At 45.3% G+C, this 26149-nt stretch overlaps 1 protein-coding gene across 1 annotated transcript; it reads right to left on the reverse strand.

The window, feature by feature from the left end:
- Positions 1 to 1808: 1808 nt before the first annotated feature.
- Positions 1809 to 7712, reverse strand: LOC111074845. Its single transcript, XM_041592461.1, has one exon. The coding sequence runs from the start codon at positions 7460 to 7462 to the stop codon at positions 1868 to 1870; it is 5595 nt and encodes a 1864-aa protein (XP_041448395.1). The 5' UTR covers positions 7463 to 7712; the 3' UTR covers positions 1809 to 1867.
- Positions 7713 to 26149: the final 18437 nt, after the last annotated feature.

Genomic DNA, 26149 nt, shown 5'->3' on the forward strand with positions numbered 1-26149 from the left:
TAATAGAGCAGCAGCTACACTTTCCTTAAGCATTTTTAGAGTGATTTTTCACATCTACCGTCTACCGATAATTTAAATTTAAACAGACGCTGAACTTTGACATGAATAGCTTAATTAATCGAAGTGGCCTCAAATCAAATCAAATCGCAAAGCAACGCAACGCAACGAATCGAATCGAATGTGAATCGAAGCTCCTCCAAAGTGATATTAAAAACCAACTGGCGGCGTCAATTAAAAATAAAAGGAGCAGCAACTAAATAAATGGCATGCCAAGGCAGACAGTCAGCCCCGGTCAAAAGGCAAACATTCAAGTGCTGAAAGCATTGACAGACAGATAGACAGACGGACGGACAGACGGACGGATAGAGAGCAGCGAGAACATTGGCATCAATGGCCAAGCCAATCGAATGTAGGGGATAGGGGGATGTGGCGCGAGTTTATTGAATGAAATTAGACGGACAAATAGTTAGAGTAGCCATTCGATGCAGAGATTTTTCCATTGACTGGTTTGGTCTCTGCCGCCTACCGCCTACCGCCTGGCCATAAGCCTAATGTAAGTCCTGCCTTCATCCTTCTCCTGCCTGCCATTCGATGTCGCAGTCCGCAGTCCGCAGTCCGCATTGGGAAACGTCCATTAGCTAAGCAGATTAATTGCTAAAAGGTATTTAATTCGTGATGCTTTTATATTTTCAGCGAGAGCTCACTTTACTCTGTCCACTCCCCACCACTCTCTCTCTCACTCTCTCTCTCTGCTCACTCACTGGGCGTGGGGTTGGCATCGCTTTTCTTTTTTGCCTTTCCTTTTATTTCATTTTACGGCTGCTGTGCTTTTTGAGCTCCTTGGAAATATGGCGTTAAGTACTCGTATTTCTCTGTTTCTTTGGCTTCTGCTCTGGCTCTTTTTTTTATTCTGCCTGCTCCTCGTTTTTTTTTTTTTTTGTCACTTTTTTTAATGCTTCATTAGCTGCTAATGGAAATTGTGTGAGGCTGGCTGGCTGGCTGGCTGGCTGGCTGGAGTGCCGTATCTGTGATTTTCGCTTTGTACAAATTTCCCTTTAAATGTGTAGAAAAAAGAAAAAAATGGTGGATCCAAATCGGGCAAAATGGCAATCACTGTGGACAACAGAAACGTAGCGACGCACACACTTTCGCTACTTTCACGCAAATAAAGGAAAGGAAAGGCTAAAAAGAGAACCAACAGCAGCAGCAAATAATTTCCAGAAACTTGTGTGATTTATGTGCAAATATAACACAAAAGCTGAGGCAAGTTTTATGCCATAAAGTAAGAAAGAAAGGAGGCAAAGAAAGAGCTCAAAACAGGAGCTGGAAACATAGTAAATGCTGTAGCAAAAAAAAAAAGGAAACAGAGAAGCAAACAGAGAAGCAGAGAGAGGGAGAGAGCACTAGTGCTAGTGGCAATGAAGTAGGACATCAGGTAGCAAAATGAAAATTACCGCTGCAGCTGTTGCCAAGTCAAACAAGCAGAGTGACGAGCGGAGCGAAGCTAAGAAAAAAAAAAAAAGTCAAGAACTTGCTACACAATAGAGCGAGAAAGAGTGGGAGGGGGAGAAGAGAGGAGGGGTGTAGCAGAAATAAGTCCAAAGAAAGCGACAGCTGCAACAGTAGTGAAAGCTAGCCCCAGAAAACTTTCAAAAAGATTTTTATAATGGACACAAAAAAAAAAAAAAGAATATAAATAAAGGAAAAACACAAAAGCCAGAAAACTATCGAACTGTAACCAAAAAGGAATCCTCGGGTTACCCCGCCTGTACCCACCTGTACCCCCCTGCACCAATCGCACAAAATTCTCTCACTTGTAATTTATTAAATATTATTAAATATTGCGCATAAAATAGCTAAAAAATCTCTAGCTAATATTCTCATACATTTTGGGATTACGTTGAATATTCTCCTCCATGATCTTCTTGTGTGTCAGCTCCCAGTTCTCCAGGCGAATCAGCACATCGGGTATGACCTCCTTGATCTTGAGGCGAGCCACCTCGGGCCCGTCGCGCAGCTCGATGTTCGTCTTGAAGTTATAGTTGGGCGTATAGCCGTGGATTTTGAGGAAATGATCGAAATAGAAGGGCACTATCTGCTCCTGCATGTTGTCCACCACCAGCAGCGAGTCCTGTGTCAGCGAGTCGGCAATCACTTCGCCATCATCCTTGAACGCGCGCATAAAGTTCTTTGTGTTCTCCGAGACGACAAGCTTGGGCACCGGCACATGCACGACGCGCTTCTTGAAGAACAGTCGCGGCAGCTTGCCCTCCCGCTTGGGCGGCTTGTACGGCGGCTCCAGGTTGCGCTTCACCTTCTTCATTTCCATTTCGATGCGCCGCTCCACCTGGTAGGCCTGCGCCGATATCTTCTCCAGATAGCGGCGCTTCTTGCGCAGCGACAGCTCCACCTCGCGCACCTTGTGTATGTCCATGTGCTCGAATCGGCCGAGCAGCTCCATCACCACATCGCTGACGCCGGCCACCATATCGGCAGTGCAGGGCACCACATCGCTGGTGCCACGCACCGTGTCCGGCACGACGCGTCGCCACACCTCAGCGATGACGGCGCGATGCTTGTTGAACTCCTCGTCGGCGAAGGACTGTTCGATGGGCTTGTCCAGATAGTGCAGCACACGATGCTCCATTTCGATGGCACGACCCTCCATGAAGAACTTCTTGGCCGATTTGCGGGCCACGTACTCCTCCTTCTCCTTGAGGTGCTTGCTGCACCAGTCCATGAAGGTCTCCAGTCGCCCCTGCAGCTCCGTGTGAATCGACAGCGTAAAGTGCATCTCCAGTAGGGTCATGAAGGTCTTTGTCTTGAGGTTATCCACGCCCTGCAGAAAGGCCTCGGCATCGGGAAAGACCTGCAGAATGGGATGGATCTTCTGCATGTAGACGTCGTAGTAGAAGGCGCGTATGGCCCACGCATCGTCCTTGTCGCGCACACGAATGTTGACAATGGCTCGCCTGGCTATGGAAATGTCTGCGCGTTCCAGCTCGTGCACCACATGCTCCGGCTCCCCCTGCTCTGCCGCCGCCTGCTCCTCCGCCACATCTAGCTCCTGCTGATGCTGCTGCTGCTGCTGCTGCTGCTGCTGCTGCTCCTGCTCCTCAGCCACTTCCTCGGCGGACTCGCCCTTGCCCAGCTTCGAGGTGGGCAGCAGGTGTATCCAATCGTGCTCCATGCGCCAGTCCTGATCGCCCATCAGGTAGTGAAAATTCTGCAGCATTATGCAGCGTATCCAATGGCCCTCAATGAACACAATGTCCATGTTGAGCATCATCAGCTCACGCTCCAGCTCGCGAAACTGCTGCTTCAGCTTGTCGGTGATCTCGTAGTAGGCCTTCACCTGATAGACCAGCGTCATGGCCGCATTGTACTCCTTCTTCTGCCACTTGGCAAAGAGTCCCTCGTACAGGTTCTTGGTGTTCTTCATGTTCACCCAATGCCGCTCGTTCATCCGATCGTAGATCTTTGTGCGCACCATCTGGCCCTGGATCAGCAGCGACTCGTACTTGAGTCGCATGGCATCCTTGAGCAGCTCAATGCCCGTCTTAAAGTTGAATGTCTTGACATTGGCGCGACTCTTCAGCTCCTCGATGTAGTTCTCATCGAGATCTGTGATCACAGCGCCATAATATTTGCGATTGCCGGGGCCCAGCAGTGTATTGCGCACATCGGGCACCTCCACCTCCAGGCGCAGGCGCAGACTGTTCCGCAGCCGTGTGCTGAACGTAAAGAACGTGTCCTTGGGCCCCATCATGGCCGACTGTTCCTTGTGCTGGCCCGAAAACGGCAGCATGCGATACGGATCCTCGTCCTCGGCATTCACATCGATGACCGTGGTATGGAACCGAGAGCGTCGCATCTCCTCGAACGGCACCAGTGGCTTCCGTATGTAGTCCAGGGGTATTTTGGTCTTGCCCTCGACCACCAGAAAGCTGCCGCTGTCATTCGACAGATCTGTGCACGTGGAGCTGCTCAGCGAACTCAGGCAGTTCTCAATGCTGCGCAAATCCTCCTCCAGATCAGCGGTGATTGCCTTGCGGTCCACCAGCAGCCGCTCCTCGCCCGGCTCAATGTCCTTCGTCTCGTAGATGGCCTCGCGCGTCTCGCGCAGAAACTCCAAATACTGCCGCCGGCCAGGGAAATCCAATTTGGCTATTTCCTCCGGATCCCTGGAGTGAAACACAAAGTCATGCGGATAGCAAAGATCCTGCACCACCGCACCCGCGGCCTCCTTGTTGTCGGTGCGCGTGGCAGCCAGATGCTCGTGGATGATCGTCTCAAAGTCATAGCGCGGCATGGTGAGGTCCATGTTGATGTGCTGCTTGCACGGAGGATTGGCCTTGTCGAACTTAATGACCGGCTCCTTGATCCGCTTCAGTACGGTCGTGATCTCCGGATGCACGGTCTTGTTCTGGTACTGCACATGGACATTCTTCACTTGGGTGGGCGCCCAGTGGTCGTGGTGGTGGCGTGCCTCAAAGATGTCCGTATAGCGACGTTTCTTCTTGCGCACATTCGCCAGGCGTATGCGCTCTGGCTCGGGCTGTTCCAGCAGCGGCACCGGGGAGTAGGGCAGCACCTCGTTGAACAGGGCCGACGGGATGCGTTCGGCCTCGTAGTCGCGCCGACGACGCGGATGGATTGTCAGCGTTTTCTCGCGCAGCTGTGGTGCCGGCATATTGCCGCGATAGCGCATCGGCTGGTACCCGGCACCGGCCAACAGGCGTCCGTTGGAGGACATTTGGCCGCACATTTTGCTGTTGCGCCAGTAGCCCTCGCGATTTCGGCTATTGCGAAAGATCGAGGCGACCGTCTGCTGACCATCGGGCGTGCTCTGTCGCCGCATGATGCTGTTGCGCCAATACCTGTCGTGGTTGGTGTTCTTCTGCTGGCTCTCGGGCTCCTCCCGGGGCGACACGCGTCCCCGGAGAATGCTGTTGCTCCAGTTTCTGTTGCGGTTGCGATTCTTCTGATTGTTGTTGTTGCTGGCTGTTTGCAGCAAGCCCTGACGCTTCCAGTGGGGCATAAAGCAGCGCAGGTCCTTCCGCTGAGTGTCGCAGCCGCCGGAGAGGCGACTGTTCGCGCTCGAACCCGTTTCATCGGTGTGCGCCGACTGATCGTAGGGTGGCTCTGGCGTTGGCACCCAATCCACTTCGATTTCCTCGTGATCGCCCTCGTCCTGGCCCAGATCCCGCAGCTGTTGCTTCTTGATCTCCTGACACGGCAGCCCCAGCAGCTCCATGCGTGCCAGCTTCTTCTTGTGCCGCTTGATCGAGGCTATTTTCTGCTTTAGATTCAGATACTCGAGTGTGGTGGTGGTCTTGGTGGCATCCAGCACATCCACATCGGCGACATCCACCTGATTGCGGTCTTCGAACACAATCACCTTCTCGGGGAAGACATACCGAATGAGATTGAACTTGCGCACGTTGTACTGCAGCTTCGGCTTGATCACTTTGATGTTCTTGCGCAGCAATCGATGGTAGTGCATGCCCAGCCGCTTGTCAATGAACTCCCGGACGGCGCTCTGGCGCACATGGCGCTTCATCGTGAGCGGCAACGGCGGGAACAGATCCAAATTGGGATCGTCGGGATCCATGACCTTGATGATGCCCCGCTCGATGTCCAGCTTGATGGGCTCCTTGTGCGGCACCAGCTGATTGAGCCACTCCTCGCGCGTCAGACAGCCCTTGACCGTGCGCTGGCCCTGCATGATCTGGTGGCGATGCAGCTTGCCGCGCAGCCCATCGCCGTGCTTGAAGTGGAAGCCACGCAGCTGGAAATGGTCACCAATCTTGCCCACCTTCAGGTAGTCCTCATCGTCGCTGCTCTGCTCGCTGGGCGTGGACCCCACGCTGCCCTCGATGCTCTCCTCGCAGCGCAGATTCTGCTCGGCGGCGCGCAGCTCCTTCAGCTTGCCGGTGCGCTCCAGGAAGAACTGTTGGGTGACCTTCGCCTTGTCCCGGGCCACACAGTTCTCGCGATGCATGACCGCCTTCAGGCGCTCCGTTTCGGTGAGGGTCTTGGGGAAGACCTTGCGATTGCGCACCACCGGCTTGATCTCGACATTCTTGCGGAAACTCCGCTCGATGGCATCGTCGATGATGGCCAGATCCTCGCGCAGATCCTGCTCGGCGACGGTGCGTGCCTGTATCTCCTTTTCGGCCGCCTCCTGCTTCTGGCGCTCCTTCTCCTGCTCCAAGGTGCGCTGCTTGTTGCGCAAATAAATGTCCTTGTAGCGTGCCTCACGCCTGGCGCGCTCCTCGTCGATCTTCCTCTTGTTTGCGGGCTTGTCGGGACTGCGATAGAGATCCACCAGACGTGGCGACTTGACCACCGGCTCCTCCTGCATCGGCTCGTCCTTGATGAGGGTGGTGAAGCGTCGGGGCACCGCCAGACGCTCCGCCTTCAGCTCTGCCTCCACCTTCACCTGGGTGTTCTGCTTGGTGGCCCGCCGGGCCATGTACCGATTCACGCGCCAATAGGTCTGCGTGTCCTCCTGCTCGTTCTCGTCCTGCTCGTACGTGTTCTTGTAGTCCATGCCATGGAAGTCCAAGTTCAAGGGATTCTGCAGATCGATCAGTTCGCTGATGTGCGAATCGGAGCCCTCGGAACCGGTGCTGGCGCACAGATTATCGCCGTGCTTCACCATCTTGCTGATCACCTCGTACTCCTGCACTTTCGTGAGCGGCTTGTGCCGCAGCGCCACAGGATTCACCAGGCAGTGCGTCTGCCGGGGGTCCTGCGTGAGGAAGAACTTCTGGCGCGACGGACGCAGCTTCGCCAGCTGATTGTAGTTATCCGGACAGCGTCCGATGTGGGAGCGTGGGGCGCCGGCAATGAAGCTGGCCGGACACGGCTTCTTCCACACCTCGCCCTTGAAGAACGGCGGTCGCTCGGAGGGCTCGTGCAGCGAGTCGATCATCTCCTGCGAGTCGGGCATGCCGCGCACCGGGGCCGAGGGCCGTGCCGACGACACGCGACTGCTCGATTGGCTCGATGCCGTCGTCGAGGTGCAGCTCTGCTTCCGTATCTTCACCGTCTGCACGCCATCGCGGAAATGCGAGTTGCTGGAGCTGGCGAAGTCGCGACCCCTCTTGCGCACCACACTCTGGCCGCACTCGTCCCGCCGGTGCAGATCCGTGCGCTTGATGTTGGCATCGGGAAACTCCAGCGTCTGCACCGTCAGCTGGTGGTCCGAGTCCTTGCGCGAAAAGTCAATGTTGCGAAACTGCTGAATGATTCGCTGCTCCTTGGTCTTCTTGCCGGTACTCTTGCGCGGCGGACACTTATTCTTGCCCAGCACACGCTCCGATCTGTCCTTGTGCTCCTTGTGCTTGTGCTTCTCCTGCTCCTGCTTTTCGGCGACATCTGTGGGCTTGGCCTTTTTAACACCCAGGCGCACCTGCACAGTTGTCGCCTTGAAACTCTTGCGATCATCCGCCATGCTGGCTTGGGGGAAATTTAGCAGCTGAAATTCGGCTTAATAATTATTGTTCACCTGGTTGCTCCCTGCGCTGCTTCTTGTATAAAAAATATATTTAGTTTGCCTCTACTTTTGGCTATTGGTTTGTCTTTGGTTTTATCTTTGGTTTCTATTCAAGACTGACTTGATTACGAACTGATATTGAAATCATGACTGGGTTTTTGTAGGATATAAATGAAAAGTGTGGCAGGGAATGCTGTGGCTGGAAGAGAGCGGTGATGTACTGTTTTCGAGTAGAATCTCTAGGTACAGTTGCTGTCGAAATGTTTTTACATATTGCTAATATTTTCCGCTCTTCCTTCAACAGTCGAATTTATTTCTCTACTCGTAAAAATATTAAGCATTGCCGTCCTTGATTATAAAGTTATACTAGCCTATCTCTTTTCTTTACGTTACATTTCGAGATTTGTTGATAAATATCACCATTTCGATGCGGTCCAAATAATATGTGTGCTACCGAAAATTTTGAAAATTATGAAATCTACTTAAATTTTTGCAACACTTTCGTTGTTAAATAATACTGGAATGGTTTATTTAACAGTTTCAAGCTTTTTCAGTTTTGTCTTTGGTCATTTGGTACCGGTGTCATGGATCGTGGCAAACACTCTACAGCGGAAAACGGTTCGTGCTTAAAGCGCTCGTTTCAGTAGGAAAGTAATATTTCGAGATGCTTAATACTATTAGTTTTTTAGCTATTATGATCAGAAATGATAATAAACGCGAATTTTAAAGCAATAAAGCAAAACACGTGATCAACGAAGTTATTTGTCAAAATATCAGTAGATCAACCATTGCAACAGGCGAGGGGAAACCACTTTTCTCCTGCTTCAGCATTAAAACATATTTTTAATGTTGAAACTAGTATTGAAAGTATTAGAAGAAGCGTTAAAGATCTAAAAAAAAATCGAAAGTAAACGTTTGATTAAAACCGAAATGAAGATACTCTTGGAAATAAGTTTAAAACTTAACATGACACAACTCACATTTTAAAAATATTTAACATGTTTTTTATTTAATAATAAATCCACTCTTATTTTACTCTCTAAACTAATTACTAATTTACTTGATTTCTGTATCTTTATCTTTCCAGAATTTGGAAATTTTTATATATAAAAACTTTGAGGATCCGCCTGAAGAAGTTTCTTACTGATTTTATCAGTTGCAAGCTAATATTCTGGTAAGCACATACATACATATGTATGTACATATATCCCTTTTCCAAATATTCTTACATATTTTTTTATTTTTATTTTAAATCTCACAAAAACTTACTTTATTATTTCCTATAAAAGTGAATAAAGACATCAAGAAACCCAAGTCATGGATATCTGCTAGTCCCCCCCTTACACCTTTCCTTTGCTCTGCTATTTTGCTTATCATATTGGAAACCATAAATATTTTTGCACACACACACATCTGTCACTCCCCCAGCCCACCACACATACACACACACACACAATCAAAATTTTTATTACAATTCTTGGCAACATTTGTGCCGTGGGTTCTGCCCGGTTCCTCCCGTGATTTCCTCTCAGCCTACTTTTGGCATCTATTTCAGGGTTTTTTTTTACCGTTCGTTCGCCCTTAGCTGCGGTGCGCCCAGAAGTATGCCATAAAAATTGACTTGTTTTCCATTTGTTTTTGTTTGTTTTTTTGTGGTTTGTCGCACTGCGGTTCGTTCGAGTTGGAGCTGGGGAACTTTCCTTTCTGTTTGTTTTGCATTTTATGGCTCACATATGTCAGCTCTAATAAGTCAGCAAACTAAGCCCCAGTCAATCCCCCCAGCTTCAGCTTCAGCTTCCTCCAACTGCCACTCCCCCAGCTTCAGCTTCTGCTACTGCCATTCCCCCACTGCTCTCTCTCTCCACTGCCAACCCATCCTGTCCCTAATGCCAAATAATTGAAATTAATAACAACTCGAACGGAGAGGAGAGAGCCCCAATGGAAATGCTGTGTAATAATTCAACAAAACAACAGGTAAGGGGGAGACCACCCTCCTTGCCTGTCACTTACCTCTTTTCAATTTAAACCAAATTCACGGCATATTCATTTCATATTTATGTTTATTTCTGACACTGCACAGTGCTCACCCCCGCCCCCCCTCTCCAGCGGAAATGAAGTTAATTTTTGTACATTTTCTATTCGAGCGTCAATTTTAATGCGCAATTATTGTCCGTATTTTCCGATTTTCCGTTTTTCGTGTTATTTACCTTTGACTGACAGCATTTCCAATTGTTTCCACGGTAAGGGTTTTATCTGCCGTTTTGTTGTTTCTGTTATTGCTGTGTTTTGTTGTTAGTATTCTGTTTTTTCGCTGAACAAATAAATGATTTATAATAATTTCAGAAAATGGCACTTAGAGAGCGGAAATTGCCCGAAATGAAGCCGTTTTAGTGGGGCAATTGTGTGAATATATAATCCGTTCAGCGAAATTCAATTAAGGGGTAAAATTTATATAGACAAAAAACAGGGGAATGCAATATGGTAAATAAGCATTAGGAATGGGGTATTATTCATAATTAATTGTTATTAAATCAATTAAGTTCCCTGATGCTCTCTAATTGAGCGAAAGTTTTTATGGAAATTATGGAAAATTTTTCTCTTAGGCTTAAAAATATTTCTTAACTTAGAAATCTCCAGGTAAAATGTGCAAAATCTTTCCTACCATTTTTCCAAGACTATAAAAATAAAAGCAACTAAAAATTGGTTAACCTTTTCCCTACCCATCGTCTGCGCACTTTTCCAGCTAAAAAGTTTAATTCAATTAAGACTTTTTCCCCCCTCCCGACAGCATTGTAGTTGTTCTTGTTGTGTGAGGAAAGAGCGGAGGGTCGTGAGTAGAGCGAGGAAGAGAGGATACACAGCGTCAGCGGCAAAGTCAAAGTTGCGCTTTTCAATTTTTTGTAGCATTTTCCTCGGGTGGGCGTTTGGTTGGTTGGTTGGTTGGTTGGGTGTTTTTTTTCCCACCTGCAACTCTCTCGCTGCATGTTACATTCACCTTTTCTCATGGAATTCATTAAAAATGCATTCGACGGCTGTGCAGGCCGCAGCGGAGCGTCGCCCCGAAAAGAAACTGCAAAATTTAAGCAGCAAAACTTTCGAGTCGACGCCGACAAAAAAAATAAAATTAAAAAGTGTTTGCCATATGGCCGGGAGTCGGTAGGAGTCTGCCGGGCGTGGGATTTTCCCTTTGTGCTTAAGTTACTGCCAGGGTGAACAATTCTTTGGGCCAGACGCTGTCTTAAAGCTGCAGAGGTTCAACGTTGCTTTGGGGGCTTACTTTAATTGGCTGGAATTCTGGCAAGGTGAAAATAAATCAATTACGAGGGTTTCTGGGAAGAAATCTGAGACTTTGGCACCCCATGGCAAGTCTGAAAATTCACCTTTAGCCTTCACCTTTATCGTTAAATATTTTCTACAACTATGAGGTATTTTCCCTTGAAGATTTCTGGATTCTAGAACTGCGTCTGCTCTTACTTCCCGCTTCTGCTTTTACTTCTATTCACTCTATTGTATGTCTCTATGTTCTTCTAATTGCAGCTCCTTTTTTTCATTTCCTCCCTGCCCCAGCAGCTCTGATTTCCATTTGTATCTTTGTGCTCTCTCGCTTTAATCTCTCTTTCGAACATCTTTTCTCTGCTGCTTCTCCATGTCCATGTCCATGTTTATGTCCTTTACTGCTGTCCCCTAATTAGCCAGGTGAATCTCTCTGGCTCACCTTAACTCGTAATATCCTTCAACCTAATTCGCTTAAAATGCATATCAATATAAGCAAAGTTTTCCAAAGTTTTCCACCGCTTGCGCAGCAGCAGCAGCAGCCCCACCCCGCCCTGCCCTGCCCTGCCCACGCTGCTTTTCCCTGTTGCACTCGGAGTATCCCCCGAGTTTTTTTTCGCACGCGCTACAAAGTTTTTAATTGAAAGTTTTAAGCCTTAATTGAAGTTTGCCCAGTGGCAAACTGGGCCCTCCCCCCCGCTGGCGCTTGTAATGCATTTGCCGCTTTGCCAGCAGCCTTGCGGCTTCTTCCAGTGCGGCTCCAGCACCTTGGCTAACTTCACTTGCAGCTTCCACCTCTAATTTCCACCACCCCATAGCCCATAGCCCATAGCCCATTGCCCATTGCCATTTACAGCTTCTCCAAAGTGTGTTAGCCGGAGGAGAGCCGCCTCGTCAAAATCGCGTACTTTTTGAGTGAAAGGCAAATTTGCCTTTTTAGTCCCAGGTACGAAATAATTATAATTTGCAAATTTCTCCTCCGTGCGGACGTTGTTTAATTTTCTGTGGAAAATGCATAAAAGTTACACCAAGTCGCGAGCACTGGCCACAGTTTTTTCAATTCTTTTTTAAGCCTTTCTGCTTTTTGAGGGATTTCTGCTGAGACTTCCCATACTCCGATACTTCCTCGAAGGGATATTGATGTGGCTGAACTTTTCATTTTCGATGGCATTTATTTTAATTAAATGGGTTCACAGCTCCTGTGGGTCCCCGTGGGTCGTCCTGTGTGCGTGGCTTCGTAGAGTCTAGTGTAATAATAATATACATTTAACACTATGCCGCGGCAACTCTGTTGCAGCTTCTTTTTGGCGCAACAATGTTAACAACTTTTAATAACCAATCGTCGGGCAATGCCCTCCCAGATGCGTTGTGTCCTGGGAATTATTTAAATATATATTTTATTGTAGACAAGATCGCACTTTGAATGCACTTTCTGGGAGGGATAGATATCCATGTACATGTATTTATATGTTTTACGTAAGAGCATTTAGACATTCGAAAGATTTTCACTGCACTGGAAGCAACATTGAATTAACCAAAATATTTACAGATTAAAAAAAATTATTTCGATTAGAGTTTGAATATACTTGAACCCTGACATGAATTTTTATGTGCGATATCTCGAATGCACATAAGAATAAATAATAATTATAATAATAATAAATAAAAAATTAATAAAATAATACATAAAATAAATAAACTAGGATTATTTATCATCCACACAATTGCATTTAACGCTGATAAACCCAATTTCGATGTGATCTTAAAGATATTTTATGTTGAATACTGGTAGTATATATTATGTAAATGGTACATAAGGTGGATGGTTTTGTTGGTTCATCAAAAACTAATACCATCTGTGGCAGAGTTGGCCGAAAATCAATAATTTCTGATCATTAAAACGTAAATTTTAAATGGTGCAATTAAATGGGAATTTCAATTTAAAATGTGGGAATTTACGCAATCAACGAATGGGGAATTTTGGAGAACTATCTGATAGTGATGATATACGGATAGCTCTTGATTGCCACTCTTTTTCATACCAAACTCTGGCTAAAAAACCTTATCATATATCATACATTTCTTCCCCTTTCAAACTTCTCCTGCAATGATGTATAACCAACTTGCTACCCTTTTTTTCCCTTTGATATTTATCCCTCTGCTCTTTTGTTCCCTGTGGAACATATGACGCAAATACTCACACTCCCGCCAGTCACCTCACAGTTGACCTCACACCGAGAATACATAAAAAAAATAAAACAAAATGAAGAATCGACCATTGCATATCGCGTTGTTAATTAAATAAAAATATTACATTCGAATTTACGAAATATTTTATTATTTTTTACGTTCATTTTTGGCCCGCATGCGGCCCCTACTATTGTTGGTTTGTGCACACACACCCACCCACCCGGATGTTGTTCTTGTTCCATCATGTTGTCGTATACATAAATATATATGTACCATGTATGTATGCATATGTAGGCATATAAAATTATTCATTATTTTTCTCTGATTGTATTCGTATGAGTACTCATGAATGTCTGCGTGTGCGAGTGGGTGTGCGTGTGTGGGAGAAGTTACCCCAAAACCAACGCACACAACACAAAGAATCAGAAGAAAATGTCAGTTTTTAATTAAATTTTCACGGAAGTGCAGCCACATTAAACGGAAATGTTGAAACATTTAAATGCAAACGACATGAGGCGGTGGGGGGAACAAAAAAAAAACAACAAACTGTAGGACACGATGGATGACCCACAGTGTACCCAGAGTACTGTCACGACCCCACCCAGAATCCGGCAGCCCAGATGCAGCACATCCTCTCATCATCACCATCATCATCATCAGGAGCAGCAGCAGCAGCAGCAGCAGCGCCTTTGTGGTCGTTGTCAAGTTGTTTGCAGAGCTCTCGAGAAAACTGCAGCTTTAATATTAAAAAATAATAATAATATCAATATGTACGCGAATCATAAGTACTTATGTGGCATCAATGGGTGAAGGTTTTTAAATGCTTAATGTAGGGAATAAATAGAGCAAAAGGGTTCGTTCATATTTCGATAATTTAAACCATATTAAATATTTAGAGTCTAATATTTAATACTGAATACCTTATAATACCTATTTAATTTAATTCTTGATTTAAAAACACACAATTACTGAGACTTTGCCCATGTAGTTTTTCCCCCCCAAGGGCCCTAAACTTACAGGGAAAACTGCAGTTTTCGGAATTACATTAAAAACGAGCATCGAATATTTTAATGGTGTGGGGGAAATGTGTCTGTAAATTCATTTCATATGCAAAGAGTTTTTAGTGTTTATTTATGCAATAATGCAACGACAATTAGGCCAATTAAATATTTATTTTTACACTCGCATTTCGGCCATCGGCCAATCCCAGTGGACTGGAATTGAGAATTTTATGAACATTTTAATATTTGTTTTAATTTACAATTGTTTTTGCTCTGCTCTGCTCGGATGGACCCAATGAACCATCCATTTGGAGTGCTGTTTTCGAGCCGAGCCACCACAAAGGCAGCAACAACTTGCTTAATTTCCATTTTGTTGTTGGTCAAATGAAAGCAAACAACAAGCTACAAAAAGGGCTGGACTATTGCACTTTGTCAACTCCAAACAAATTGAAAAATCAACAAAGAAATGAAGGCAAAACTTTTTGAGCCGAAGCATCAAATACGCTTGCAGCTCGATTTGTGTTCAATAGCTGAGAGTCAAGTGAGCCGTTTGTTAATTTTTACGGAGGGTTTTAATGAGCATGGGAATTGACAGACGGACCTACAAAATATAAGGAATATTTATCAGAGAAATATCAGACATTGTACTTCCCTTCCCTTCAATCCAAACATTCGCTCAAAATTATAGCACCCTCTGTGGTTAGGGTATAGACAAAAACTACATCCGACAAGTAAAATCAACAACAAAGTGCAAAGTGAACAACAATACCGGGCCGTGGCGACAAAATAAACTATAAATAAAACCACAAAAATTAATTAGTAAACCAGCAACTAACTGAAAAACTAAAGTATATTAATTAATCGCTAGTTGAATTTCCATTTCATTTTTTGTTTGTTTGTTGATGCTGTTGTTGCTGCTCGAATATTTTCATTTGGTTTTTCCTGGTTTCGTTATTAGTTATTGCTCACTTGGGCATTGGCACACACACACAAACACACAGCAGACACACACAGGACACACACACGTGTGTATAATTGATGGGCGAAAAAAGTTTGGATTATGATGCATGGGCCTCTGGACAAATGATCCAAATGTAAACTGATATGGATTCTCTGGGGTAACAGAAAATGAAGTGGAAATCCATGAGATACACATAGCAGCATATGTATCTGAAGGATGTAGCTAGCATAAGTGTGGGATAGAGAATACATTTTGCTTAGGTCTGTAGTTCATTTGGCTCCACTAATGTGGCACAAGAAAAAATTAAATTATAGCCGTTGGTTCAGTAGCCAAGGCTAGAAAATTCTGTTACTATTAATATTTTGTTTTCCACGCTTAATTAAATCCCACCCGCAGATTTTCAATATTTTAAATATCCCATAATTCTTTATAGTTTCACCATCAACCTTTGACACCTTTTATTATTACCCACCGACAATACCCGACAATTTCAATTTCGCATTATAGACCCAAAACCGCGGCAATGAAAGAGAACACAGACCACAAAATTATTATTACTGCTACTGCGACGGCAGTTGCTTTTACTCCTGCCGCTGCCGCTGCTGTTGCTGCTGCTGGGAACACGCATAAACATGAACAAAAAAATTAAAAATAGAATGCGAACAAAAATTCATAAAATGCGATAGAATATTGAAATATACTCTGGATATTCAGCTCAGTGTACAGTGAGAGAATAAAAGAGGGAAAGTTGAAGGTGGAACCAGTAAAGAAATATGAGTAATAATATTTCTTTAATCCCCTTTCCCTGATTTAATTATATGCTCTAAGAATTGTTTTCCTTGACTAGTATTTTCTCATCTTACAACAGCTTTAATTACAGTAATTTTCTCGCCGTGCACATTGATTATAATCCGCCCCCCCAAACACTAACCCATAAGTATGCGGACGCCACCCTTTACAAACCTGACAAATCTCTACAGATTGCCCCAAACTCCAAGCCGTGCCAACATTCTGCCGTGCTGCCTGACCGACTCGGCTATATGTTATTAAAACCATTTTTAATTGAAAATTAATTGAAATATCAATTGAAATGGCATTAAAATGCGTCCAACCGAGAGCGCACAAATGCCATGGACAAACACAACCTGTAACCTATAACCCCCTGCCGCCAGTTGCTGCTGGCACCCAACTACAACCCACTTGTCCATCATCATAATAATTCCTTTGGCGAATTTATGCATTACAATTTATTATGATGCCATTTCATTTGGCATTTATCCAGCCACCCATACGGATATAATACCCACTCGTACATAAATACATACATATGTACATATTTACATACATATGTATACTAGTGTGTGTGTGTGTGTGTACGCTTGAGTGCCAGTATCTGGTTTCCTGTGTCCTGTGACTGTGTCTGCTTGTGAAGATAATTTGTAATGGTTTAATTTGAGCCCCCAAATATGCATTTATCAGCTCGGGCGAGTGATCACTGTACTTGAGGCTCGAAATCAATTAATACTCAATTGTAATTGGCGAAAACTTTCGAATCGAATCGCATTGCAGCGCATCGCATCGAATATCGAATGCCGTCATAAATTAGCCAGAGACAAAACACTAATTGAATTAAGCGGATTTACAAATTTGTTGAACATTATTAATTGAAATTGGAATTTCGTGTGTGCTACGTGTGTGTGTGTGTGTGTGTCTGCTGTATGCGTGGGTGCACGGTTCAGTTTAAATCATTTGTTATGTATGAGTATTAGTTTCATGCTGCGCCCCAAGGCTGTGGTAGGGCACCCTGAAGCAGCCATAAATTCAGATGCGACCCACTTTGACATTGCTGCAGCTGCCCCTCAAAGATGGTGGATAAAGGGTTTTTATGCTGTGCTCTTTTCTGAAATGTACACTTCATTTTTTTTTTAGATTTTACTTCATAGAACCCCCTGAACAAACAGGTAGCTGGGGAATACAAAAAAAAAGAGAACCTGCATCAACCCAAAGCAAAACGTGGCTTCAGTGTTGCAGTTCAACTGGCAATGGGTCAATGGATGAGTTACGAGAAGAACTCAGCAGCAGCAGATGCAAAAACTGAAACTGTATCGCGATTTTCTACCTTTTGTGGGTGCTGCTGGCCTCAGTGGACCAAAGGTTGGTCACTTTACCAAGCGAAAAATGGGTCAGGACTGGCAGATTTGTCGGGCTTTTTCCCCACCTTAAGCCCTCACTAGACCCCAAAGAATGCTGCATCCCAAGCAATTTGCAAGTGTTTACCGAGAAAACCTCAGTCATGGGGGGGGGGATCGAAAACAAAAGAATCACAAATCAAAAAATCAACACAAACACGCTGGGAAAACAGAAACAGAAAACCAAGAGCCAAGAGCTAAGAGGAAACGGAAAGGAAATGCGCCGTGGAACATGGCAGGGACTTTTACAGACAAATACAGTTAACCACATTTTAAGCACATTTAAATACAACAACAAATGGGGAAAAATGGCCCCAGACGTGGGCGTGAGCAGGGACTACTGGCAAGTGGAGTGGGAGTGGCAAGTGGAAGTATGGTTAAGGCCGGGCAGACGAAGGCAATGAATTACAATGACACGCACCTAAAAAAAAAAATAAAAGAAAAGAAAGAAAGAAGAGACAATCAGATACCTCGCGACTCTGTGCAATAAATACTTTACGGGTTGCCTCTATCTGCGCTTTCAATATACCCTCTGACGCGACGATTAATGGGTATGGCAAAAGAAAAGGAAAAACTGTGCGGCATGACAGGGAACAATGCCGGGCAGAGGACATGCCAGAGTACAGCAGCAGCAGCAGGAGAAGCAGCAGCATCAACAAAGGAGGCGGCGGCGGCATGCCACTGTGCGAAGGCATCCAGCAGGAGCAAATACTACAAGCAATTTAACATTATTTTAATGCCAACCTCCTTTCGTCTCTTTTGTCTCTCAGACACGGCTGCCACGTCCAGCCCTTGCATGGGAATCTCCAGCACAGCACACATCCCTCCACCCACCCACTGTGCACTCTCCGGCACACACCCCTCCATTCAGCACAGCATATTTACATGCGTGTTTATCTGCCATGTAAGTAGTGTGTATAAAATAGAGCGACTGTTATCTATGTGTGTGTCCCTGTGTGTGTGTGTCCCTGTGTTCGTGTGTCATGGCCGCCTGTTGCGAATTGGAAGGGAACTCGCCTCAGAGATGCCTCTTAGCTGCCGGATTTGCTGCCCTGCAAAGCTCCCTTATTCCTTTTCCAGGCTCTGGCTCTGCTTAATGTGATTCGTGACTGAAACTATCGCGACGACGACGACGACGACTGTCATGAGCTTTCCATGTGAATGAGAGTCGTTCCCCCGTTCCTTCATGAGTGTCCCCATCGCTCATCTCCAGCATACACAGACAGGCACACACAGACACGCACTTCAATTGTAATAGTGTGCAAATGTGTTTGTCATTTGTCTTTTTAACGCCAAACTGCCTTTGAATGTGTACGTGTGCCCTGCCCTGCTCTGCCCTGCCCTGCTCCACCCTGTTGCCTGTGTTGCCCTATTCCCTATTCACTATGCCTGTCTCCAGGCTACCCAAAATGGAGGACTGCTAGCCCGCTGTGAGGCCGACGACATTTCGACTTCCGCCGGAAGTGCGCATTAAAATTGCCATTAGCCAAGCGGGCAGGGAGATGGTGGAAAGCAAAGCGGCAGGGAGAAGGTTGAAGCAGAAGCAGAGAAGGAGATGGCACATTTTGGCAACTGGCAAACAATAGGCGCGTAATTTGCTCGGCCACACAAAAAAAAGGAGCAAAAGAGCAGCAGAACAGGAGAGACCAGAAGAGCTTTTGAAGCAATTGTGCCGCCACTTTGCCACAGAAGAATCCCCCTAATGACGATTTGTTGGTGTTAGTTGGACCACAGCCGCACTTGAAGAATGCCAGAGAGAGAGAGAGGAAGAAACAGGGATAGAAGTAGAGATAATACAAATAAAGAAATTAATAAAGTTCTAAACGGAATTTGGTGCAGTTTAAAAGCAAAGTAAGGAGAGAAAGTGAGAGATGATTTTCTGTTTAAAGCTGCAACGCCCCACGGAAACCAGCTCCCTGTCTAGCAGGGGAACCCTAGCCGTAACTTACCCTACATGCCACATGGTGTTGACTGCACTAAATATTCAAATTTTATATGGTTTTCCCTGAGGGAGACTTTAACCCTTTCGGTTTGCGTCTCCGCACTGTAACCCTTCCTCGCACAGAACATTCTATAATGTAAAATAGTGTTGGTGTGTTTTTTGTAGTTTTTTTTGTAGTTCAGCTCTAATTAGGGGTGCATTTTTAATGATGTTCAACGCTTTGCAGCACTGTTTATTTTTGTATCCACTTTTCCGCCCCCTCAAAATCATTTCAAGCGTGTGAAGCAAAAAAAAAAAAAAAAGAAAACACAAAAACAAAAATAAAGTGTTATTTAAACTTTAACCAAATGAAATGCATAGTTCAGCCATCCTGTGAATGCATCAAAGAATTTCACCCAAGCGGGTTTCGCATAAATATTTGCACTAACCGCACAAAAGTGCCAGAGAGAGAAGGGGTGAGCGAGAGAGTTCTGGAGAGCAGAGAGAGGAGAGCGGAGTGCCACCACACACTCCTCTTCCCTACGCCACGCATGAGTAATTTATTTAATTAATTTGTTCATAATTAATGCCAATGGCAAAAATACCGTTTGCTCTGTATGTTTATAAAAATGTCATAAATTTTCAACGTTTTTTTTATTTTCCTCGTGCTGCTGCTGCTGCTACTGCCACTGCTGCTGCTGCCACTGCCACTGCTGCTGCTTTCTTTCCTTCGGTCTGATCGACCCACCGACCAACCGTCTGTCATATTCATATTGCATCGCCTGATGCGACTTTTTGCAAGCTATTTGTTAAATATGTCACTTTTAATATGCCACGCACATTTTCACTTATTAAGTGCGCTTCATTCGGTGACAAAAAAACAACAACAACAAAAAAAACAGAGTACGATATAAAAAATAAATATTATAATAATAATAATGGGTGGGGTCGAAAGGCGAGGTGCCCGCACTGGCGCCCGCCATTGTGCAGCGTTGCGTATGCGTGATTTTTAATCAACCCATGCAGCAGCAGCAGCAGGTCCACTACAGCTTCAGCTACAGCTACAGCTGCAGAGCCTCATCATCATCAGCATCATTCTCGGCGGCCTCATTCACATTCAGAACCGCAATCCGCAGTCCTCTCAACCCTTCAGCGTTGCATTAAATGCATTAAAGAAAAGTATTTTATTTCGTTTCATAATGTTTATGATCGTTAAAAAATAAAATTACGTGGCGCGAAAATATGATGAACAATGTGAGAGACCGCGACAATGCTGCCACAACGTTGCTGCCGTGTCTGCTGCATCTGCTGCTGCTGTTGCTACACAAATGATAATGATGACGAAACCCAGTGGATTAATGACGATTTATAGGTGGAAATTCAGTGAGAATGTCGTTAAGCTAGGTGTGCAGAGGTATACCGGGAAACAAGGTATTAACACATCATATAGAGAAGAGGTAAAAGAAGTTTTAAGGGCTAAAGCTGAAATATATCAATGGATGGCAGACAAATTTGATTGTACAGAAATATGTTCTATATATGCCAGTATTTATGTATAAATAGATGAATTAATTGAATTAATGGAAACTTTATGCAATTTATGTTGTAAAAGTATTTTATTTATTTTATTTATTTATTTTATTTATTTATTTTAATATTTTATTTTTGTTTGCTTAAATTGCTACATTTTATACGTTATACAATTAAATCAATGGACTCCATTTTAGACTGATTTCTCAGCCGTGCACTTGATCTCAATTACAATACCAATACCCGAAAACATGCCAAAAACCTCTCAAAAACACACACACGTGCCGCACACGACAACGACTGTGTGTGTTCCATCATGTGCAATGAGGCGTATGAGCGATTTCTGTGTATGCGCGCAGAAAATGTTAAGTGCTTAATGGTTAATGCCACTTATGTGGCTTGTATCAATTCGGCAGCAATCGAGACCGCAACTTGTGACAACAATTGAGAGCACAGATACCGCCCCGTGAGCAGATACTCGAACAGAGCAGAGAATTGAATTAAAATTGCAAATCCACTAAACCGAAGGGGTGGGGGTTAGGGGGGGAGGAGTGGCAAATAAGGAGAGGCTTAAAAAAGAAATCTCACTTAATGCAATAAAATGCCAATGCCAAGAGGGGCTATTTACAAGAGAGGCTGTGGGGTGGGGTGGGTTGGATGGTAGGGGAAAATGTATCAATTGGCATGCACACAACCCCAAAACACACACACGCATGCATGGATGTGGATGTGGATGCTTCACTCAATTTGCAGGCAAATAGCAAGGAGAAAGCGGCTTGATAAAAATCTATTGCATACTAATAGGCACTTCAATTCAATTCGCTCACTTAGCCAGGACCTACATGTATATACATCTACATCTACACATACATATACGTGTGTGCTGTGGGTGTGTGTGTGTGTGCTCAGTGTGTGTGTGTGTGCTGCACTTTACAATGACCCATAATAAAGTTTGTTTGCCGCTCTGTGTCTGCCAATTTGAACATTTTGTGTTTGCCCAACGATGCCAGAGCAAATAACCGATGTCAAAGAGCAGCCAGCACAAAACCAGAGAGCGATAGAGAAAACAAGAGAAAGAGAGAGAGAGAGAGGGAGAGGGAGAGCGAGCGAGCACCAGTGATTGTTGCTTCGCTCACACCTTTCGTCAAGTTTACACAATGTTACGCATACGCCACGTTGCCCATTCACCTGCCGCCATCATATGTTTCCCACTTTCCGGTTTCCTGTGCCAGGCTACTCTAGCCGTGGTGGGCAGGGTATTGCAAGGGATTACAGGGGCCAGAGCGCATGTTTGCTGGCTGGCTAAAAGCTCTCTTTAGAGTTGAGCGTAGAGCTCTTAAAGAGAGCGAACCAGAAGAGAAGCGAGAGAGAGAGCGAGTATTCACGGCAATGGGCAGCACTTTTCTCCGGAGTTGTGGTATTTTCTTGCTAGTATTTTTGCCGGTGTTTCAGTTGGAGTTTATGGCTTGGAATATATAAAGAAAATGCATTTTATGTGCCAAGATTTTCATGTGATTTTTCCATTAAGAATATTCATAAGATTTTAAGCACAAGTACGCCCCGAATTCTCATTGATTTAATCTCAAAATTTAAACTTTAAACTAATCCTAAATCATGGAGAGTTGGACAGCAGCCCACACATCGACCTCAACCCGGGCTATTAATTAGCCATTTTGAATGCCATTTGGAATTCAACCTCAATCGATTGATGACCCCTCCTCTCCTCATGATGTCATTTGCAAGCTGTCAAGAGCAAATCCTGTGCGACACCCCCACTCGCCCACCCCTTGCTCCCATACGCACCTTATGCGAAGGCATGCAAAATACATTAAATGTTTGAAGTTAAATTGAATGGAGGGGGCAAACGGGCACGGGAACGAGGCTGGGTACGATGCCTCAACTAGAGGCCCAGCAGTGCGTATGAGTGACATTTAATTAGTACGACATAAGCGTCGCCATAAAGTACACTTTGAATTGTATTTATTTGCGAAGAACAGAAGCAGCTCTTCGAGGCAGCAGGGGGAGAACTTTTGTGTTGCTGTGTGCCATTCATGTGTATTTGGAGGGTATTTACACACACATTTCACACCACCAGACAGACACTTGAACAAAGTGTAAGACATTTATAAGCAAATATTTATAGCGCACTCTCAGCAGCAGCAGCAGCAGCAGCAGCACCACCACCAGAAGATGGGAGGGTGGGGTAGGGAAGTGCGAGGTGCAAAACAAAATAATTACAACATAAATTAAGCAAAATAACCGCAAACGCGTAAATGTTACTTCGTGACTTCTCCACTGTCGCTGTGTGTTTGCGTGTGTGTGTGTGAGAGAGAGAGAGAGAGAAACTGGCGTTGAATTAGGGGTTGTAAAGCTGTGAGAGCACGGGGTTAGGTTACCTCTTAAGTAGCTTGCAACAAGATGCTCAAGATGTTGCCTTCGTGTAATCAAATTATACTCGTACCTACCTGAACCACCTAAGAGATGAGGCTGAGGCTGAGGCTGAAGCTGAGAATGAGGTTGAGCCTCTACCCCCGGCCCCAAGAACTGAATGAAGATGGGAAACTGTGTGTGGCGGCTTTCAACTCTCAAACCAAAATATTAATATACGAAAATAACAGAATGATGTGCTTGAAAAATGCGCAAGTAATCGCGGAATGAAGGATGTGCAAATGGAGCCTGGCAGCAACTCTCCCTCGATGAAAGAATGGAAGCTGCCGCACACAAAGCGTCCGTATGGAAGCCACACTCCTCAATCCACACTCCTCACTCCACACTCCTCACTCCACACTCCTCACTCCTCACTCCACACTCCTTTCTGCCAGCAAAAGTATTTTCTTTTTTTTTTAATTAGATGAAACTTTCACCTGCAGCTGCTGTCGCGGTAGGGCAGGGCAGCGCAGGGCAGAGCAGAGCTACTGATGGGGATGCTATCTACGTCTTGGAATTTGACTTTATTTCATACTTGGTAAAGTCTTTGGTTCCCTTTACCCTCCCTGCCTAAAAGCAAACTTGGCGGCGGGAACTATGCAAGAGAAACTCAACACAAAAACAAGATAAAAGTGCTGCCCAGCAAAAACCGAAGGCTTAGATGCCCTGCCAGAGCGGTCAGTGCTGTGTGAATGATACAATGGGCATTCTTTTTCTGCTTAGAATATTCCAAGAAAATAAATACCATTTTATGGAAAGTGTAGCATATTTCCCATGCTAAGAGTATCACATATTTTGGTTCCTTCTTTGCTTCCTCCTTGCTTCAGTCGGGGGAAAAGTGACAGCAGAGAAAGTGGCCAAAAAGCCCAGCAACGAGCGGCGGTACGAACGACACGACACGAGACGCTGGTAGTTAGTCCTCTTGCCTGCGAGTGCGTAGGAGTTAAATGGAGTCAGCAAACCCATCTTAAAACCCCCACAGGTGTGCTTCCCTTATTATATTTCATTTGACAATTGCCTTTCTCGTGTTAGTGAAAGACACAACCAAATGAAATGAAATTAAATGAAATGAAAGGAAAAAAAAAACGAAATGAAACGAAACGAAACGAAAGGAAAAACATGAAAATGAATGAGCCCTGGCTGAGTGAGTGAGAGTCGTCGAGTAGGCGTGGTCGTCTTGTGGGCGTACCAAATTGTGTACATGAATAAGTTAACTACCGCACTAATGTACATTTGATGTACTTTTCTGTCCCGGTTGTCAGGCTGTGCGCACTGAGGGGTCTGAGGGATCTCTGAGGTCTGAGGTGTGTGAAGGCTCTTGGAGTTGGCTGGATTTTAAGGTATGACTACGGGTAGGAGTACGAGTACGAGTACGGGTAGGAGTACACTTCTCTCAGGTATACAGACAGTTATTTGTATTGAGGCACTGGCACCTGAGGCTGGGTGTCTACGCTTGACAGGTGCCACAAGGCAGCCGTCGTCAGCAACAGCTCCCCCCCCCCCCGCCCCCCCACCACCCACACCCATTACCATCTCTACACTCATCTTCACATCCCCCCCACCCATCTTTAGCTCCTTGTGACGCAGACTTTTGGCGTATTGAAGTGGAAGTGTTGTGTGTGTGTGTGCGAAAAGTTGCGTTGTGTTTTGGTGTTGTCTGACTTTCAGGCATACGGAAAGTATTCCAGCTGGGTGCACCGTGGGCCTAGGAGCTTAATAAATGCCACAAAAATTAATTGGACAACTGTGAAGAGTTCTCTAAGCGAGAACAGAGTAATATATACCCAGGTAAAGTCCATACAAATATGCTTCTGGAACTCGGGCCTTCTTTGGAATTTCGTTCCTTGTTTCTCCTTTCTCCCATTACACACAATAGTTGATTAATTTCTGCCACTGCCGTTTAAGTTTGGCCGTCACTTTGTGACTTATTTCGGGCCCACTGTGCCTGCGGGCAATTTCCCCCCAAAATCTATATCTGTATGCATTATATCAACTTATATTCAATTTCCTTGCTTTTCACATGACTTCCCGGCACACGCATTTTGCTCCAGGCAACACTTCTGCCCCTCTTCACACTCCACCAGGGTTGTCACCTAAGCGACAATGGCAACACGTTTATTAGCTTCCCAGTGCCCTCCCACCTGCTGCCCGACTCACGGACTCCACGGCCTACTTTGTCAGCTGAGCATTCGAAAATTTTCAAAATCAAATTAACTGTCTTTCATTTCAGCATGGAATGAAAGTCGAAGGAGGGAAGGACTTGTGGGACTTGTTTTCGGTTTCCTTTCTTTTCTTTTTTTTTTCTTTTTTTTTTTTTTGCTTTTTTCAATTTGCATGTGAAAAATTCACTTTTATTGTTACATTTTCTGTTCATTTCCTTTGAGTAATTCAAAACCTGCATTGACAACGGAAAGCTGCATCAGTGAATGGAATGAGAGAGAGCAGGGAGAGGCGAGAAAGCGAGAGAGAGGGGGCAAGGACTTTGGAACAAGATCTGTGGCTGTTGCCAGGCCCACCGACCCATCCCCCGGAGGATGTCTCTCGTCTTTGGAGACACATTTGCCAGAGCATTAAGTTTCACAGGCTGACGCCAGGCTGCCAGGCTGCCAGTGGAAGCTTCCGTCATGAAAATGATTTTTATTAAAATTCGTTGACAATTACAGAGCGAGAGGTGGATGGGTGGATGGGTGGAGGGAGGCGCCACCTGAAGACGCAACCGCTCCGCTTGTTTGGCTTTTATTATGCCTGTTCTCTCTTCTGTTCTGTCCTGTCCCTTGTCCGCCCCCGTCTGTCGCTGGCATGGGCATGAGTAATGTACACGACGGCTTGTGTGTCACAATTACCCAAAGGGATTTGTCTGCCGACGTGCAACAGCCAGCGCTGCCGCTGCCGCTCCCGACTGCCAGTGCCAGTGCCAGTGCCAATCCCCCAACTCCACCCCAAACTCCACCCTTTCCTTTCAACATTCCGCAGGCAACATAATACCAGCATTATGAGCAGAGCATGCCAAAGGGGATATCTGCACATTGTTATACACTAGCCATGGAATTGCTTTACCCCACAAGCATACGGGTCTCCCTGTGTAATCGGGGCAGTTCCTTCAACTATATTCATGGGCAGGGGATCGCTTAGCTTTAAAGATTCACATCGTAA

This window comes from Drosophila obscura, unplaced genomic scaffold (assembly GCF_018151105.1).
Source record: "Drosophila obscura isolate BZ-5 IFL unplaced genomic scaffold, ASM1815110v1 contig_179, whole genome shotgun sequence".
Classification (NCBI taxonomy): Eukaryota; Metazoa; Arthropoda; class Insecta; order Diptera; family Drosophilidae; genus Drosophila; species Drosophila obscura.